This window comes from Bombina bombina, chromosome 5, assembly GCF_027579735.1.
Source record: "Bombina bombina isolate aBomBom1 chromosome 5, aBomBom1.pri, whole genome shotgun sequence".
Taxonomy (NCBI): domain Eukaryota; kingdom Metazoa; phylum Chordata; class Amphibia; order Anura; family Bombinatoridae; genus Bombina; species Bombina bombina.
In genome coordinates this window covers 783,493,508-783,513,324 of record NC_069503.1, presented here as the reverse complement: position 1 = coordinate 783,513,324, position 19,817 = coordinate 783,493,508, and the positions used below count along the sequence as shown (strand labels likewise).

At 39.1% G+C, this 19,817-nt stretch overlaps 1 protein-coding gene across 1 annotated transcript in view; it reads right to left on the bottom strand.

The window, feature by feature from the left end:
- Positions 1 to 19,817, bottom strand: part of RTTN (rotatin) — a 1,186,344-nt gene that overhangs the window by 587,418 nt on the left and 579,109 nt on the right. The window contains exon 26 of the mRNA XM_053714873.1: positions 6,563 to 6,802. Coding sequence (XP_053570848.1) covers positions 6,563 to 6,802 — 240 coding nt within the window. The remainder of the gene's footprint in view (positions 1 to 6,562; positions 6,803 to 19,817) is intronic.

Genomic DNA, 19,817 nt, shown 5'->3' with positions numbered 1-19,817 from the left:
AAAACATGCAGAGAAAGGAAAAACCATAGGGTGCAGTGGTGACTGTAGTTTAAATTAAAAAATTACCTGCCTTAAAATGACAGGGCGGGCCGTAGACTCTATACACTACAAGAGAAACAAATTTATCAGGTAAGCATAAATTATGTTTTCTCTTGTTAAGTGTATCCAGTCCACGGATCATCCATTACTTATGGGATACCAATACCAAAGCTAAAGTACACGGATGAAGGGAGGGACAAGGCAGGTACTTAAACGGAAGGTACCACTGCCTGAAAAAAACCCTCTCTCCCAAAAATAGCCTCCGAAGAAGCAAAGTATGAAGCGCAGACCAAGACGCCGTCTTGTAAATCTGTTCAACAGAAGCCTCATTTTAAAAAGGCCCAAGTGAAAGCCACAGTTCTAGTAGAATGAGCTGTAATCCCTTCAGGAGGCTGCTGTCCAGCAGTCTCATAAGCTAAACGAATTATGCTTTTAAGCAAAAAGAAAGAGAGGTTGCTGAAGTCTTTTGACCTCTCCTCTGTCCAGAGTAGACAACAAACAAAGTAAATGTTTGATGAAAATCTGAAGTAGCTTGTAAGTAAAACTTTAAAGCACGAACCACGTCCAAATTGTGTAATAGACGTTCCATCTTTGAAGAAGGATTAGGATACAAGAATGGAACAACACTCTCTTGAGTGATATTCTTGTTAGATACCACCTTAGGTAAAAAACCCAGGTTTGATACGCAGGACTAGCTTATCCGTACGGAGGACCAGATAAGGAGAATCACATTGTAAAGCAGATAACCTTAATAATCAGGTTTAAGCTCCATGGCGGAGCAACAGGTTTAGACACAGGCTTGGTTCTAACCAAAGCCTGACAAAATGCCTGAACGTCTGGAGTATCTGCCAGACGCTTGTGCAAAAGAATAGACAGAGTAGGAATCTGTCCTTTTAAGGAACTAGCTGACAACCCTTTTCTCAAAATCATCTTGGAGAAAAGATAGTATCCTGGGAATCCTGACTTTACTCCATGAGTAACCCTTGGATTCATATCAATAAGATATTTATGCTATATCTATGTTAAATTTTCCTAGTGACAGGCTTTCATGCCTGTATTAAGGTATCAATGACTGACTTTGATAACATCAAGCGTTCAGTCTCCAGGCAGTCCATCTCAGAGAAGTTTAATTTAGATGGTTGAAAGGACCCTGAGGTAGAGGGTCCTGTCTCAGAAGCAGAGACCATGATGGAAAGAATGACATGTCCACCAGATCTGCATACCAGGTCCTGCGTGGCCACGCAGGCGCTGTTAAAAACACCAAAGCACTCTCCTGCTTGATCTTGTGCAAAGACCTCCGGAGGGAATTCCCACTTCCCCGGGTGAAAAGTCTGACGACTTAGAAAATCCGCCTCCCAGTTCTCAACACCTGGGATATGGAGAGCTAATAGACAAGAGAGAGTCTCTGTCCAGTGAATTATTTTAAGACTTCTAACATCGCTAGGGAACTTCTGTTCCCCCTTGATGGTTGATGTAAGCCACAGTCGTGATATTGTCCGACTGAATCTGATGTACCTCAGAGTTGCTAACTGAGGCCAAGTCTGAAGAGCATGGAATATCGCTCCCAGTTCCAGAATATTTATTAGAAGGAGGGTCTCCTCCTGAGTCCACTATCCCTGAGTCTTCAGGGAGTTCCAGACTGTATCCCAACCTAAAAGGCTGGCATCTGTTGTAACAACTGTCCCATCTGACCTGTGGAAGGTCATACCCTTGGACAGATGGACCCGAGATATCCACCAGAGAAGAGAATCTCTGGCCTCTTGGTCCAGATTTAAGAAGGGGACAAATCTGTGTAATCCCCGTTCCATTGATTGAGCATGCATAGTTGCAGCGGTCTGAAATGTAGGCGTGCAAACGGTACTATGTCCCTTGCCGCTACCATTAAGCCGATTACATTCATGTACCGAGCCACCGAAGGGCGCGGATGGAATGAAGAACACGGCAGTAATTTAGAAACTTTGACAACCTGGACTCCGTCAGGTAAATTTTCATTTTGCAGAATCTATCAGAGTCCCTAGGAAGGAAACCCTTGAGATTGGGGATAGAGAACTCTTTCCTTGTTCACTTTCCACCCCTGCGATCTCAGAAATGCCAGTACTACATGCGTATGAGACTTGGCAATTTGGATGTTCGACGCCTAAATAAGGGGCCACTTCTATGCCCCACAGCCTAAGGACCGCCAAAGCGACCCCAGAACCTCCATAAAGATTCTTGGGGCTGTAGTTAACCCAAAGGAAAGAGCAACAAACTGGTAATGCCTGTCTAGAAAGGCAAACCTGAAAAACGATGGAGATCCTTATGCATCGTTATGTGAGGATAAGCATCCTTCAAATCCATTGTAGTCCTCTATTGACTCTCCTGGATCATAGTTAAGATGGTACGAATAGTTTCCATCTTAAATGATGGAATTCTAAGGAATTTGTTTAAGATCTTTAAATCCAAAATAGGTCTGAAGGTCCCCTCTCCTTGGGAACCACAAACAGATTTGAGAAAAACTCTGTCCCTGTTCCTCTCTTGGAACTGGATGGATCTCGTACACAATGTAAGAATGCCTCTTTCTTTATCTGGTGTGCAGATAATTGTGAAAGGAAAAATCTCCCCTTTTTCGGAGGGGAAGCTTTGAAATCCAGAAGATATCTCTGGGATATAATTTCCAATGCCCAGGGATCCTGGGCATCTCTTGCCCACGCCTGGGCGAAGAATGAAAGTCTGCCCCTACAGGATCCGTTACCGGATAGGGGACCGTTCCTTCATGCTGTCTAAGAGGCAGCAGCAGGCTCCTTGGCCTGCTTATCTTTGTTCCAGGTCCGGTTGTCTCCAAACCGTCATGGACTGAGCAAAAGTTCCCTCTTGATTTGCCTTAGAGGAAGTTGATGCCACACCTGCCTTGAAGTTTCGAAAGGCACGAAAATTAGACTTTTTTGGCCCTTGATTTGGACCTGTCCTGAGGAAGGGCATGATCTTTTCCTCCAGTGATATTAGCAATGATCTCCTTCAAACCAGGCCCTAATAGGGTCTGCCCCTTGAAGGGAAGTTAAGTAGCTTATTTATTAAAGTCATGACAGCTGACCATGATATAAGCCATAGCGCTATGCGCGCCAGTATAGTAAAAACAGAATTCTTAGCCGTTAGTTTAGTCAAATGAACAAAGGCATCAGAAACAAAGGAATTGGCTAGCTTAAGTGCTCTAAGCTTGACAAGTATATTCATCCAATGGAGTCTCTACCTGTAAGCCTCATCCAGAGACTCCAACCAGAACGCCGCAGCAGCAGTGACAGGAGCAATGCATGCAAGGGGCTGCAGGATAAAACCTTGTTGAATAAACATTTTCCTAAGGTAATCCTCTAATTTTTTATCCATTGGATCTAAAAAAGCACAACTGTCCTCGACAGGGATAGTGGTACGCTTAGCTAGAGTAGAAACTCTTCTCTCCACCTTAGGAACTGTCTGCCATAAGTCCCGTGTGGTGGCATCTGTTAGAAACATTTTTCTAAAAATAGGAGGGGAAGAGAACGGCACACCTGGTCTATCCCATTCCTTATTAATAATTTCTGTAAACCTCTTTAGGTATTGGAAAAACATCAGTACACACCGGCACTGCATAGTATTTATTCAGTCTACACAATTTCTCTGGCACTGTGATTGTAACACAGTCATTCAGAGCCGCTAAAACCTCCCTGAGCAACAAGCGGAGGATCTCAAGCATAAATTTTAAATGTAGAAATATCGGAATCAGGTTAAATCATCTTCCCTGAGTTAAAAATATCACCCACAGACTGAAGCTCCCCTCAGCTTCTGCATATTGTGAGGCAGTATCAGACATGGTTCTTAACGCATCTGTATGCTCTGTATCTACCCCCAGAGCTATCTTGCTTTCCTTTCAGGTGGTCTGACTAATACCGCTGCCAGAGTATTATTCATAACTTTCGCCATGTCTTGTAAAATAAACGCTATGAGCGCCCTTGATGTACTTGGCGCCATTTGAGCGTGAGTCCCTGAAGCGGGAGTCGAAGAGTCTGACACGTGGGGAGAGTTAGTCGGCATAACTTCCCCCTCGACAGAATCCTCTGGTGATAATTTTTTTAAAGACAAAAAATGATCTTTATTGCTTAACATGAAATCAGTACATCTAGTACACATTCTAAGATGGGGTTCCACCATGGCTTTTAAACATAATGAACAAGGGGCTTCCTCTATGTCAGACATGTTTGTACAGACTAGTAATGAGACTAGTAAGCTTGGAAAACACTTTAAATCAAGTTAACAAGCAAATATAAAAAACGTTACTGTGCCTTTAAGAGAAACACATTTTGTCAAAATTTGAAAAACAGTGAAAAAAGGCAGTAAATCAAACGAAATTTTTACAGTATATGTAATAAGTTAACAGAGCATTGCACCCACTTGCAAATGGATGATTAACCCCTTAATGCAAAAAACAGATAAAAAAAACGACAGACGTTTTTTAACAGACACAACAAACTGCCACAGCTGTGCTGTGGATTACCTTCCCTATAAACGATTTTGGAAGCCTTTTTAGCCCTTTAGAGATGTCCTGTAGTATTCATGGGACTGCTGAGGGAAGCTGGATGATTCATTTTGTAATTTTAACTGCGCAAAAAAGCGCTAAAATAGGCCCCTCCCACTCATATTACAACAGTGGAAAGCCTCAGGAAACTGTTTCTAAGCAAAATTTAAGCCAGCCATGTGGAAAAAAACTAGGCCCTAATCAAGTTTAATCACCAAAGCATATATAAAAACGATTAAACATGCCAGCAAACGTTTTATATTGCAAATTTATAAGAGTATATAACTCTGAAAGTAAGCCTGATACTAGTCGCTATTAAATCACTGTTTTAGGCTTAACTTACATTAATCCGGTATCAGCAGCATTTTCTAGCAATTCCATCCCTAGAAAAAACTTATAACTGTACATACCTTATAGCAGGATAACCTGCACGCCATTCCCCCTCTGAAGTTACCTCACTCTTCAGACATATGTGAGAACAGCAGTGGATCTTAGTTACTTCTGCTAAGATCATAGAAACACGCAGGCAGATTCTTCTTCTAAATGCTGCCTGAGATAAAATAGTACACTCCGGTACCATTTAAAAACAATAAACTTTTGATTGAAGAAAAAACTAACTATCTTACACCACTTTCCTCTTACTACCTCCAGCTATGTTGAGAGCTTGCAAGAGAATGACTGGGTATGGCAGTTAGGGGAGGAGCTATATAGCAGCTCTGCTGTGGGTGAACTCTTGCAACTTCCTGTTGGGAAGAATATCCCATAAGTAATGGATGATCCGTGGACTGGATACACTTAACAAGAGAAATAACAAACTTTTGATTGAAGCTAACTACACTAATTCACCACATATCTCTTGATACTTCCTTTCTTGTCGAGAGCTGCAAGAGAATGACTGGAGGTGGCAGTTAGGGGAGGAGCTATATAGACAGCTCTGCTGTGGGTGTCCTCTTGCAGCTTCCTGTTGGGAAGAATATCCCACAAGTAATGGATGAATCCGTGGACTGGATACACCTTACAAGAGAAAAGAGGTATCAATTCCACAAGGCTTTTTATAGGGGTGAATTGTTGTGGAATAGCAAAGCCTAATATTTTTTTGCTAACAAAATAATACATTTGAATGTTTTCTTTTTAAAAAAATGTAATATAGACTGCTTAACTGTCTGTCTATTTCTGTATATATATCTATCTATATATACACACACATATATACACAGACACCATGCATACACACAAAGATGGGTTGCAAGAAATAAGGACAAAACAGAAATCCAGGCATTATGGTTGCCAGTAACAATTGTGATTGAATCTCTTTTACCAAAAACTCACACAGTGATATTTATGCATGGGTGAAAATTCATAATTCAGCATTCATTTGCTAAATAAATGCTGAAGAAGGCCACAGGCTATTTTCGATGCCTGAAATATTAGTGAAAATTCAACATACAAAGTTCTGGATTTGCACAGATCTTTGTGTATTGCACTTTCACGCTGATACATCTGGTGCTGAACTTAGCCGAATGTTACTGCCTGTGGCCATTTTTTTTAAAAAATTATGAATTTTCACCCATGCATAGTAATGTTAACCTTTGATTGTAAGTAAAAACCATGGCATCTAGTAAGATAAACTTAGCAGCGGTTTAACTTCATATTTCCTGGTGCAGATGGGCAGTTAAGATGTTAAATCAATGATGTTTAACACACTTGCAGCAGTGGTTTAACTGCCAGGAAATAATGCAACAGTGATTTAACTCCTTGTTTGCCCTTTCAGTTTGGTCATATTATATGAACATTGCACATAGATGGAGATCTATACTTGGGTAAAACAAACATTTTACCAGATGCAAAGGCCAATTTTCTAGATGCCATGGTACATGGTATGTGTTAAGACCTGGATTAAGCATTATAGTTTTTGATGCAAAATGTATACATTATCCCACATGACCACGCATACAATACACATTTATTCAAGATACCAAAAAATAAATTCAATCTCACCTGCTCAATGCAGTGTGCCAAGGCAAACATTTCAATGTCGACATCTTGTACTCAGTAAGGTAGTTCAGGACAAGTCTGTCATTTACAAGATAAAAAGCTATCCTAGAAATTGCATAGCGGACTTCCTCATGGGAAACGGCCTGAATAATTGAACTCATGCAGTCTTGCAGTCCGCTGGCTGAGTGTGTGATCTTCAATGACAGAACTTCATCGGGTGATAACTTTAATGTATCTGAAAAACTTAGAGGTAAAGGAAAAGATTGTAATTTAAAATAGGCTATGCATGTTTAACAAATATTGCAAAATATCTTTTAAGTGAGGGTCAAAAATAAAAACTATTTTAAAAGGAACATGAAACCCAAAAATTTCTCTCATGATTCAGAAAGAAAATACAATGTTAAAATGTTTTCAAATTACTTCTATTATCAAATTTGCTTTGCGCTTGTTATTCTTTGTTGAAAAGATATCTAGATAGGACGTGTACCCTACATGACACAAAATAGTGCAACCATCTAGTGCTCTTAGTAATGTATAACATTGTTGCAAAACCGCTGCTATATAGTACTTCAGACACATGCACACTCCTGAACTTACCTTCCCCTACTTTTTAACAAAGGATAACAAGATAACTTGATAATAGAAATACATTGGAAAGTTGTTTAAAATTGAATGCTCTACCTGAATCATGAAAGAAAATTTTGGGGTTTTATGTCCCTTTAATGGCACAGACTAGTCAAAATTAAATTTTCATGATTCAGATAGGGCATGCAATTTTAAACAACTTTCCAATTTATCTTTATCATCAAATTTGTTCTGTTTTTAGTTGAAAGCTAAACCTAGGTAGGCTCATATGCTAATTTCTAAGTCCTTAAAGGCCGCCTCTAATCTAAGTGCATTTTGATGTTTTTTCCCTGCTATAAGGCATTAGTTCATGTGTGCTGTATAGCTAACATTGTGCTCATGTCCGTGGAGTTACTTAAGAGTCAGCACTGATTGGCTAAAAGGCATGTCTGTGAAAAGAACTGAAATAAGGAGACAGTCTGCAGAGGCTTAGATACAAGGTAATTAACGGAAGTAAAAAGTATATTAATATAACAGTGTTGGTTATGCAAAACTGGGTAATAAAGCGATTATCTATCTTTTTAAACAATAAAAATTCTGGAGTAGACTGTCATTTAACTTATCAAAGATAATTCCCTAGGTCATCAAATATTGACAGTCTTCACTTTATAGTGTAAAGCAATGGCTTTCTGCCCTCCCCAAAAAAAAAAATTACATGGGGGGCGGAGCTAGCTAGCCAAGGAGATGGCTGCTTTCTGAGACAGCTCTAACACCCATGCTGTATGAGAATGTCATAGGCAGTAGCCGACCATCTGCCCAAACTTGAAGGTCAGCATTCATAAGGGTCACCGTCACCTATCGGAAGATTAGAAAAGTGAGTTTAGCTGAAACCTGGTCTTGTGACTCACTGCACATGCCACGCCTGCAGGACCTTCACATCAACCGCAGCCATTATCAGCAGGGATAGGAAAACATCCCTAATCCTTACCACATCTATGGAGTCCGGCAGCTAAAAGAATCAACGAGAGGGCACTGGCTTACCGCTCAGGAAATCCAGTAAGTTGACAAGCCTAGCGAGTGCATTGAGCTAACATCCCGCGATAGGCCACAGTCTTTTCTTGCCTAGAAACACGCAAGTTAGGATCTGCTCCTAAGAGCGCTCCACAGAGCCATCATCTAACAGGTGAGTAAACTACAACCTAAGTTATATCTGGGCACACAACTGTCAGCCATTATAAAACTAAGAGACAAAACATCCAGCTATCATTTTATTATATAAGCCATAATACTTCTAGTCACACACGTGGCAACTGCGGCCTACTGAGGCCTTAGTAAATTAGCTCTTATGAAAGTGATTAACCACATCTAATGGATGCAACAGACAGTTTAAAATAACAGATGGGTCAGAACTCACTCCATATCACTAGATTCATGTTATCTACAAAGACCTAAATCAAAATACAATTAAATGCAGACCTCTTTGAGGAGGTGAGAAGACAGCCTTGGAAATAAGATGTGCATTTAAAGAAATACTAGAGGATTTCCTATACCTCTCTACTTTGGGGCCACAGCATAACTCAAAGCTATCAGGTGAACATAACTAGAACTAGAAAGTGCAAATAAGCCTGCTCCTCTCAGAAAGGGACATGGGGAATACAATTTCCATTGAATTATCAAAAATGTCTCCTAAAAGTCCCAATAAATCAGGTATATACACAGCTACAAACACCAACTCCATCAGTTAATATTTTTTTCAAGACCTTAGAGACGAGAACCTCTAATTCAGTAGAAGCGGGAGACATTGATCCAGCTACTGCTCCATCCTCTTCAGATTCTTAATCGGAACAAAACAACCAGCACTATCACTACACTATCCCTACTGCTCTTTTTTAATCTGTACTCTCTAAAAGATCTAATCCACACAAAAAAATAAATGGTTTTACTATTTTAATACATAAACCCATCCCATTTATTAAAACTCATGTAGAATCTTATAGAGAAGGGAGATTTCTGAGTGTAACGGGCCTTCTATACGGAAGACCAGTCACCCTGGTAAATGTATATGCCCCTAACAAACAACAAGACAGACTCATCACCTCAGTTACAAACAATTTAAGTCAATAACGCCAAAGGATCCTTAATAATAGCAGGAGACTTAAACATCCCATTAAACCCTTCAATAAACTGTACCAATCCAGAATCCAAAGCAAAAAACCCACAGCTTCAGAAGATATGGCAACATTTTAAATTATTAGGCTTACATGACACATGGAGATACATGAATCCTCAAAAAAATGACTTCACCTTTTTCTCTCATCCTAACCGGAGCTACTCAAGACTAGACTACATTTTGGTAGATCACCTAGTCCTTTCATACATAAAACCCTCAAGCATAAATCACACCTCTTGGTCAGATCATTCCATAGTCTCATGTACCATTAAGTGGCCCTCTGCTCCCTTTAAAACTTTTCAATGGAGATTGGACGAGACCCTTTTACTTGAAAAAACCCAGATAAAACTATTTGCTAAACACATTAAATCTTATTTCTCCATAAACACCACTCCAGATGTAAACATAACCACCTTATGGGAGGTGCATAAAAGTACCATAGCTGGCAAATTTATTAAAACAAAAGCCCAGATAACAAAAAAGAGAGAGCGGAATATGTAACACTAGCTAAAGAAATAGCAGAGCTGGATTACACTCATAAAACCCATCCTGATGACACTAAAATATTAGAACACCTTAAAGACAAGAGAGACAAGATAAACTATATGTTACAAATTAAAACCCAAAGAAAATTATTATATCTCCAACAAACCTTTTATAGAGAAGGAAATAAATCAATACAGTCAAAATTCTTAACCTCCATGAACACATCACCCTAAATGAGACACCTGCCATATTTCTTTCTAATGACGCCGAAAAGGCATTTGACCAACCTGACTGGACTTTTACGCGACTTTACGACACTTCCCTATCTTGTTTCTTAAAAAAATCTTAGTGTTATATTCAAACCCCACAGCACAGGTAAAGGTTAATGACACCCTATCTGAGTCTTTGGAACCCTTAGCCACTAAAATCTGATTAAACAACCAGATAAATGGGATTAAGATTGGGCACCAATCACACAAACTGGCAATTTTTGCAGAAGACTTATTACTGACGATTACAAAACCCCAAGACTCTTTACAGCCAATACTCTCTACAAACTATCGCACTTTGTACTTGTTTCAATTTTTTGGGTGAACATGTCTAAATCAGAATATCTTCCTGTCAATCTTTCCCAACTATCCTTAGAAAATATAAAATCACAATGCACCCTCAAATTACAAAAAAAAATATCTAAAATATCTAGGTATCCATATCACTCCAGATAAATCAGATCTACGTAAATACAACTACGCAAACCTAATTACAGAATTCCAAACCCTTACCTCCTCTTGGCTCCCAAAAAATATCTCGTGGCTAGGTAGGATACAGGCAGCTAAAATGATACTTCTTCCAAAAGTCTTATACATATTACAGACAGTCCCCATTCCAGGCATTTCAAAAGATATGGACATCTTACATAAAATATGGCAGCGTAGACCACTGTGCATCAATAAAAGTACCTAATATAAGCTCCCAAAAGAGGGGGCAGTGACTTCCACACCGCCGCTCCAATAAATTAGCCATATTTTTACAAAGAATCTTAGATTGGTGCAGTTATGAAAAAGGGAAATCTAAGAGATGGATTCAAGTTGAAACAACCATGTCAAAATCTAAGCACCTTGGTAACATCTGTTGGAACCCTGCCTTTTTTAAAAAACAATTTGTTTCCTCTTCCTCCATATTCAACGAAACATGGGCAGACTGGAGTTCAATTAGCAGGTCATTTAATAAAATCACTTCAAATTACTCTTCACTCACCACTCTCTTACACAATACTGAATTCCCTCCAGGTAAAATGTCAGCCAATGCCCCAGTTGCAACACTCTCGGATTTACTACCTTTTATCCAATTAACAGAAAATAATAACATCAGGCTCGAACAACAACTTGAGTCCTGAAATCACCCATTTCTCATGTCTTGGTTTAGGTTCCACCAACCAAGGCATTTTATTCTCACACAGAGAGCTAAAAAAAAAAAGACCTCACTCGCCCTCTTACTATGTTCGAACAATTAAGTATCACTAAAGAGAATATTAACAAAACGATCTCCACCTTATATAAATCTATTTTACCAAATTATTTTCCACTACTTCTTTCATACACTGGAGGTTGGGATAGAGAACTATATACCACCACACATCACTAATATTGGTTACTCATATTTAAAAAATGAATGCACTCGGCCCACTCCTCTCACACAAAAGAAACAAATATAAAAATAATGATGAGATGGTACCTGACTCCAGCTAAAATAAAATATATTTAAAAAAAAAAAAAACACTGGAAATTGCTGGAGAGGATGCTATCAAGAAGACCACCTCCTGCATATTTGGTGGGAATGTGCCCCTATCAAGACATATTGGTCCAATATTTTTGAGAATATTAATAAAGTTTTACATACCCAATTATCCCCCAACCCAGAATTAATTCTACTCAATCATCCTAACCAAATAACATGTAAAATAAGAAAGCATTTATCTCAAATTATGCTCAACACAGCCAATCAACTGATTCCATGATATTGGAAATCTGCTCAAGTTCCTACCATCCGTGAATGGAAGGATCTGGTAAATAGGAATCTCTTATTGGAAAGATATTATCATCTTAAATTGGGACAATTATACTTTTATCATGACATACAATTTCTTCGAAATATAACTACTTTGGCAAAGACATATTTAATCTTTATCATGACTTGCACACATCCTTTATTCCTTAGACAACATAGACAACTAAGAACTTTATTTTGTTTTGGTTATATATATATATGTATTGATAGGACCATATTTTCTGTTCTGGTTTATGGTAACGATACGAAATAAGTTAACTTTATTTGCTTTGGATTGGTATCTGCTATGTATTTACAATTCCCAAGCAGCCTTATATGGACATACTAAGGACTAAGCACAGATGTGAAGATATTTAATGCACTTGGTTGAATGGGACTTTTCTTAAGAGACTTGGAACTATCCAAGAAATGTGATACAATGGTATGTTTAATGACAAGGTTTGTACCATGTCTCTATCAAATTTGTTTTAAAAACTTTCAATAAAAAAGAACATTCAAATTTTTTTTTTTTTTTACATATTACAATTATAAAATTCCAAGAACCAGGAAGCGATACCTCCTAAACTTCAATTATTTGCCACCAACAATTTGGATTATTTTACATTGCATCCCTACAGAAAATTGTTCCCTGGCTCCTTAATCAATAGGAAACCCAATTATTTTATTGCATGATTCAGATAGAACATGTGATTTTAAACAACTTTCTAATTGACTTCTATTATCACATTTTCTTCGATCTCTTGTTATCTTTTGTTGAAAAGCAGGGACTTACCATAGGAACAAAGCCAATTTGACAATAGAAGTAAAAGATTTTTTTTTTTTTTTTAAATTGTATGCTCTGTGTGAATTACAAAAGAAACATTCTGGGTTTCATATTCCTTAAATTACAGCATATTGTCAGGCCTTCTGGTTGTCTACTATGATACAAATTGTAAATGTTCCTGGTATATTTCTAAATTTTTACACAATATAAGTGAAAATCTGAGTAGAGTAAAGTATAGAACTTTAAATGTGTTAATAAAAATGAAATTTAGCTGTGCATGCCATTGTGGTTCAGAAGTTTTAAAAGGGCATAAAAGTGCAAAAAGAAATGCTGTAATGTGTTAAGAGGATTTTATTATAGCACTATTACTTGCATACAACTATGTGCTTAACATCTACAACGGGGTTAAACACACAGTTTGATGGCCATTATAGTGTTAAAATTGCATGCTTTAATAGATTACAGCATATAATTTTAACACTAGTTAACTATATGATTAATCACTTAAAGTGCTTCGGATCAACAGAGCTTTTCTGGCCCCAAACGTAAACTGACACTGATCCAATCGACTAGCGCTGCCGATTGCATCAGCATCAAATTCTGCTCAGGACCCGCAGTGCGCTGCAGGTCATTAGTTGGACTTCAAAGGGACAGAAAACCTCAAACTTTTCTTTCAGGATTCAGATAGAACATACAATTTCAAAAACTTTCCAATATACTTCTATTATCAAATGTGCTTCATTCTATTGGTATCCTTTGCTGAATGAGCAGAAATGCGCTACTTAGAGCTAGCTGAACACATCTTGTCAGCCAATCACAATAGACAAAATGTGTGCAGGCATCAATCAGCAGCTAGCCGTCACTGGTGTACGATATGTGCGTATTCTTTTTCCACAATGGATATCAAGAGTATGAAGCACAATTGAAAATATAAGTTAGTTAAAAAAAACATCTAAATCATACACGTTTAACCCCTTAATGACAAGTGACGTACCAGGTACGTCCTGCAAAAACTTGCAGTTAGTGACAATGGACGTACCTGGTACGTCACTTGTCTAAGAGAGTGCTGGAAGCGATCGCAATCGCTTCCAGCAGCTCTCAGGGTATTGCAGTGATGCCTCGATATTGAGGCATCCTGCAATACCCTTTAGAAAGCATCCGATGCAGAGAGAGCCACTCTGTGGCCCTCTCTGCACCGGTAGCGATGGTGCCGGTTCGTTGGTGGGTGGGAGCGCAACAGGGAGGCGGGTGGGCGGCCCATCGCTACCCGGCATCCGGCTCCTGTAAGTGCAATGTGCACGCCGGGTGCCGGGAGCGTGCGGGGGCGCGCATGCGCGCGCGCGCGCTTACCTACCCACACTGACACCAATGAGTGGGAAGAGGGGGGAAAAAGTAAATATATGAGGATCTGGGAGGGGGAGGGGGTATTGTGGGGGGCTGCTACACTACAGAAAAAATTAAAATTGTAATAAAAGATAATAAAAAAACACTTTTTTGGGGGGCAAATTGGGTACTGGCAGACAGCTGCCAGTACCCAAGATGGCGGCAATTAGGTAGGGGAGAGGGTTAGAGGGGTGGGGGGGGGATCATGGAGGTTGGGGCTAAGGCAGGAGTCCATCACAGCTCAAACATTTTATTTTTTTTTATTAAAAAAAAGAAAAACTCCTTTTATTTAGTACTGGCAGACTTTCTGCCAGTACTTAAGATGGCGGGGACAATTGTGGGGTGGGGGAGGGAAGAGAACTGTTTGGGAGGGATCAGGGGGTGGGATGTGTCAGGTGGGAGGCTGATCTCTACCCTAAAGCTAAAATTAACCCTGCAAGCTCCCTACAAGCTACCTAATTTAACCCCTTAACTGCTGGGCATAATTTACGTGTGGTGCGCAGCAGCATTTAGCGGCCTTCTACTTACCAAAAAACAACCCCAAAGCCATATAAGTCTGCTATTTCTGAACAAAGGGGATCCCAAAGAAGCATTTACAACCATTTGTGCCTTAATTGCAGAAGCTGTTTGTAAATAATTTCAGTGGGAAACCTAAAGTTTGTGACAAAATTTGTGAAAAAGTGAACTTTTTTTTTTATTTGATGACATTTGGCGGTGAAATGGTGGCATGAAATATACCAAAATGGGCCTAGATCAATACTTTGGGTTGTCTTCTAAAAAAAAATATATACATGTCAAGGGATATTCAGGTATTCCTGACAGATATCAGGGTTCCAATGTAACTAGCGCTAATTTTGAAAAAAAGTTGTTTGGAAATAGCAAAGTGCTACTTGTATTTATTGCCCTATAACTTGCAAAAAAAGTAAAGAACATGTAAACATTGGGTATTTCTAAACTCAGGACAAAATTTAGAAACTATTTAGCATAGGTGTTTTTTGGTGATTGTAGATGTGTAACAGATTTTGGGGGTCAAAGTTAGAAAAAGTGTGTTTTTTTCAATTTTTTCCTCATATTTTATATTTTTTTTATAGGAAATTATAAGATATGATGAAAATAATGGTATCCTTAGAAAGTCCATTTAATGGCGAGAAAAACGGTATATAATATGTGTGGGTACAGTAAATGAGTAAGAGGGAAATTACAGCTAAACACAAACACTGCAGAAATGTAAAAATAGCCATTGTCATTAAGGGTAAGAAAATTGAAAAATGGTCCGGTCATTAAGGGGTTAATTTTGACTTTACTATTCCTTTAGGCATATGCTTAACTCCTTTGTGGGGGTTAAACACATAAAATTACACTGCCACTAGTGTAGAGCAGCTAAGCACTACTGGGTGCAAGCTGAACACATCTTGTCAGCCAATGACAAGGCGCATATTTCTGTAGGCGCCAATAAACAGGTAGCTCCCTGCAGAGCACTGCCACCCCTGAGCCTATCTAGGTATGCTTTTCAACTAAAGACACCAAGAAAACAAAGAAAAATGGATTACAGAAGAATAAAATGGCATGCACTTACTGAACCATGAAAGCCTATATTTGACTAACATGAATCTATTTTCAACCTTCCATGCTTTGTGTCTTAATTCAAATTCTCTTTCCCGAAGTTAAAAGAACTTCGATCAGTGCTAACTGTCCCATTAACTGAACTGTTTAATCCGTCACTTAACAGGAGTTGTCCCAGATGATTGGAGAATAGCAAATTTAATACCTCTTCAAAAAAAGGGTAGTAGAGAGGAATCTGGTAACTACAGGCCAGTTAGTTTAACTTCAGTAGTAGGGAAATTAATGGAAAGCCTCTTAAAAGAAAGAAAGAATTATGATTTACATAAAGACAAACAATTTAGAGGACCAAAATCAGCATGGTTTTACTTCAGGGAGATCATGTCAGACTAATCTAATCGCCTTCTTTGATTATGTAACAAAAATATTAGACAAGGGTGGAGCAGTTGATATAGCATATCTAGATTTCAGCAAAGCATTTGACACCGTCCCACACAATAACATAATTTATGTAAGAACTTACCTGATAAATTCATTTCTTTCATATTAGCAAGAGTCCATGAGCTAGTGACGTATGGGATATACATTCCTACCAGGAGGGGCAAAGTTTCCCCAATCTCAAAATGCCTATAAATACACCCCTCACCACACCCACAAATCAGTTTAACGCATAGCCAAGAAGTGGGGTGATAAGAAAAAAGTGCGAAAGCATAAAAAATAAGGAATTGGAATAATTGTGCTTTATACAAAAAAATCATAACCACCACAAAAAAAGGGTGGGCCTCATGGACTCTTGCTAATATGAAAGAAATGAATTTATCAGGTAAGCTCTTACATAAATTATGTTTTCTTTCATGTAATTAGCAAGAGTCCATGAGCTAGTGACGTATGGGATAATGAATACCCAAGATGTGGATCTTCCACGCAAGAGTCACTAGAGAGGGAGGGATAAAATAAAGACAGCCAATTCCGCTGAAAATAATCCACACCCAAAAAAAAGTTTAAATCTTATAATGAAAAAAACTGAAATTATAAGCAGAAGAATCAAACTGAAACAGCTGCCTGAAGTACTTTTCTACCAAAAACTGCTTCAGAAGAAGAAAACACATCAAAATGGTAGAATTTAGTAAAAGTATGCAAAGAAGACTAAGTTGCTGCTTTGCAAATCTGATCAACCGAAGCTTCATTCCTAAAGGCCCAGGAAGTAGAAACTGACCTAGTAGAATGAGCTGTAATCCTTTGAGGCGGAGTTTTACCCGACTCGACATAAGCATGATGAATCAAAGATTTTAACCAAGACACCAAAGGAATGGCAGAGGCCTTCTGACCTTTCCTAGAACCGGAAAAGATAACAAATAGACTAGAGGTCTTTCGGAAATTTTTAGTAGCTTCAACATAATATTTCAAAGCTCTAACTACATCCAAAGAATGCAACGATCTTTCCTTAGAATTCTTAGGATTAGGACACAATGAGGGAACCACAATTTCTCTACTAATGTTGTTAGAATTCACAACCTTAGGTAAAAATTTAAAAGAAGTTCGCAACACCGCCTTATCCTGATGAAAAATCAGAAAAGGAGACTCACAAGAAAGAGCAGATAATTCAGAAACTCTTCTAGCAGAAGAGATGGCCAAAAGAAACAAAACTTTCCAAGAAAGTAATTTAATGTCCAGTGAATGCATAGGTTCAAACGGAGGAGCTTGAAGAGCCCCCAGAACCAAATTCAAACTCCAAGGGGGAGAAATTGACTTAATAACAGGTTTTATACGAACCAAAGCTTGTACAAAACAATGAATATCAGGAAGACTAGCAATCTTTCTGTGAAAAAGAACAGAAAGAGCAGAGATTTGTCCTTTCAAGGAACTTGCAGACAAACCTTTATCCAAACCATCCTGAAGAAACTGTAAAATTCTAGGAATTCTAAAAGAATGCCAAGAAAAATGATGAGAAAAACACCAAGAAATGTAAATCTTCCAGACTCGATAATATATCTTCCTAGATACAGATTTACGAGCCTGTAACATAGTATTAATCACAGAGTCAGAGAAACCTCTATGACTGAGAATCAAGCGTTCAATCACCATACCTTCAAATTTAAGGATTTGAGATCCTGATGGAAAAAAGGACCTTGCGATAGAAGGTCTGGTCTTAACGGAAGAGTCCACGGTTGGCAAGTGGCCATCCGGACAAGATCCGCATACCAAAACCTGTGAGGCCATGCTGGAGCCACCAGCAGAACAAACAACCACTCCTTTAGAATCTTGGAAATCAGTCTTGGAAGAAGAACTAGAGGCGGAAAGATATAGGCAGGATGATACTTCCAAAGAAGTGACAATGCATCCACTGCCTCCGCCTGAGGATCCCTGGATCTGGACAGATACCTGGGAAGCTTCTTGTTTAGATGAGAAGCCATCAGATCTATTTCTGGAAGTCCCCACATTTGAACAATCTGAAGAAATACCTCTGGGTGAAGAGACCATTCGCCCGGATGTAACGTTTGGCGACTGAGATAATCCGCTTCCCAATTGTCTATACCTGGGATATGAACCGCAGAAATTAGACAGGAGATGGATTCCGCCCATACCAGTATTCAAGATACTTCTTTCATAGCCAGAGGACTGTGAGTCCCTCCTTGATGATTGACATATGCCACGGTTGTGACATTGTCCGTCTGAAAACAAATGAACGACTCTCTCTTGAGAAGAGGCCATGACTGAAGAGCTCTGAAAATTGCACGGAGTTCCAAAATGTTGATTGGTAATCTCACCTCCTGAGATTCCCAAACCCCTTGTGCTGTCAGAGACCCCCAAACAGCTCCCCAACCTGTCAGACTTGCATCTGTTGAAATCACAGTCCAGGTCAGAAGAACAAAAGAAGCCCCCTGAACTAAACGATGGTGGTCTGTCCACCACATCAGAGAGTGTCGTACAATCGGTTTTAAAGATAATAATTGAGATATCTTTGTATAATCCCTGCACCACTGGTTCAGCATACAGAGCTGAAGAGGTCGCATGTGAAAACGAGCAAAGGGGATCGCGTCCGATGCAGCAGTCATAAGACCTAGAATTTCCATGCATAAGGCTACCGAAGGGAATGATTGAGACTGAAGGTTTCGACAAGCTGAAACCAATTTTAGACGTCTTTTGTCTGTCAGAGACAGAGTCATGGACACTGAATCTATCTGGAAACCTAAAAAGGTTACCCTTGTCTGAGGAATCAACGAACTCTTTGGTAAATTGATCCTCCAACCATGTTCTCGAAGAAACAATACAAGTCGATTCATATGAGATTCTGCTAAATGTGAAGACTGAGCAAGTACCAATATATCGTCCAAATAAGGAAATACCACAATACCCTGTTCTCTGATTACAGACAGAAGGGCACGAGAACCTTTGTAAAAATCATTGGAGCTGTTGCTAGGCCAAACGGCAGAGCCACAAACTGGTAATGCTTGTCTAGGAAAGAGAATCTCAGAAACTGATAGTGATCTGGATGAATCGGAATATGCAGATATGCATCCTGTAAATCTATTGTGGACAAATAATGCCCTTGCTGAACAAAAGGCAGAATAGTCCTTATAGTTACCATTTTGAATGTTGGTATCCTTACATAATGATTCGATATTTTTACATCCAGAACTGGTCTGAAGGAATTATCCTTCTTTGGTACAATGAAGAGATTTGAATAAAACCCCAGCCCCTGTTCCAGAACTGGAACTGGCATAATTACCCCAGCCAATTCTAGATCTGAAACACAATTCAGAAATGCTTGAGCCTTCACTGGATTTACTGGGACACGGGAAAGAAAAAATCTTCTTGCAGGAGGCCTTATCTTGAAGCCTATTCTGTACCCTTGTGAAACAATGTTCTGAATCCAAAGATTGTGAATTGAATTGATCCAAATTTCTTTGAAAAATCGTAATCTGCCCCCTACCAGCTGGGCTGGAATGAGGGCCGCACCTTCATGTTGACTTGGGAGCTGGCTTTGGCTTTCTAAAAGGCTTGGATTTATTCCAGACTGGAGATGGTTTCCAAACTGATACCGCTCCTGTAGGGGAAGGATCAGGTTTTGTTCCTTATTGTGACGAAAGGAACGAAAACGATTAGTAGACCTAAATTTACCTTTAGATTTTTTATCCTGTGGTAAAAAAGTTCCTTTTCCCCCCAGTAACAGTTGAAATAATAGAATCCAACTGTGAACCAAATAATTTATTACCCTGGAAAGAAAGGGAAAGCAAAGTTGACTTAGAAGACATATCAGCATT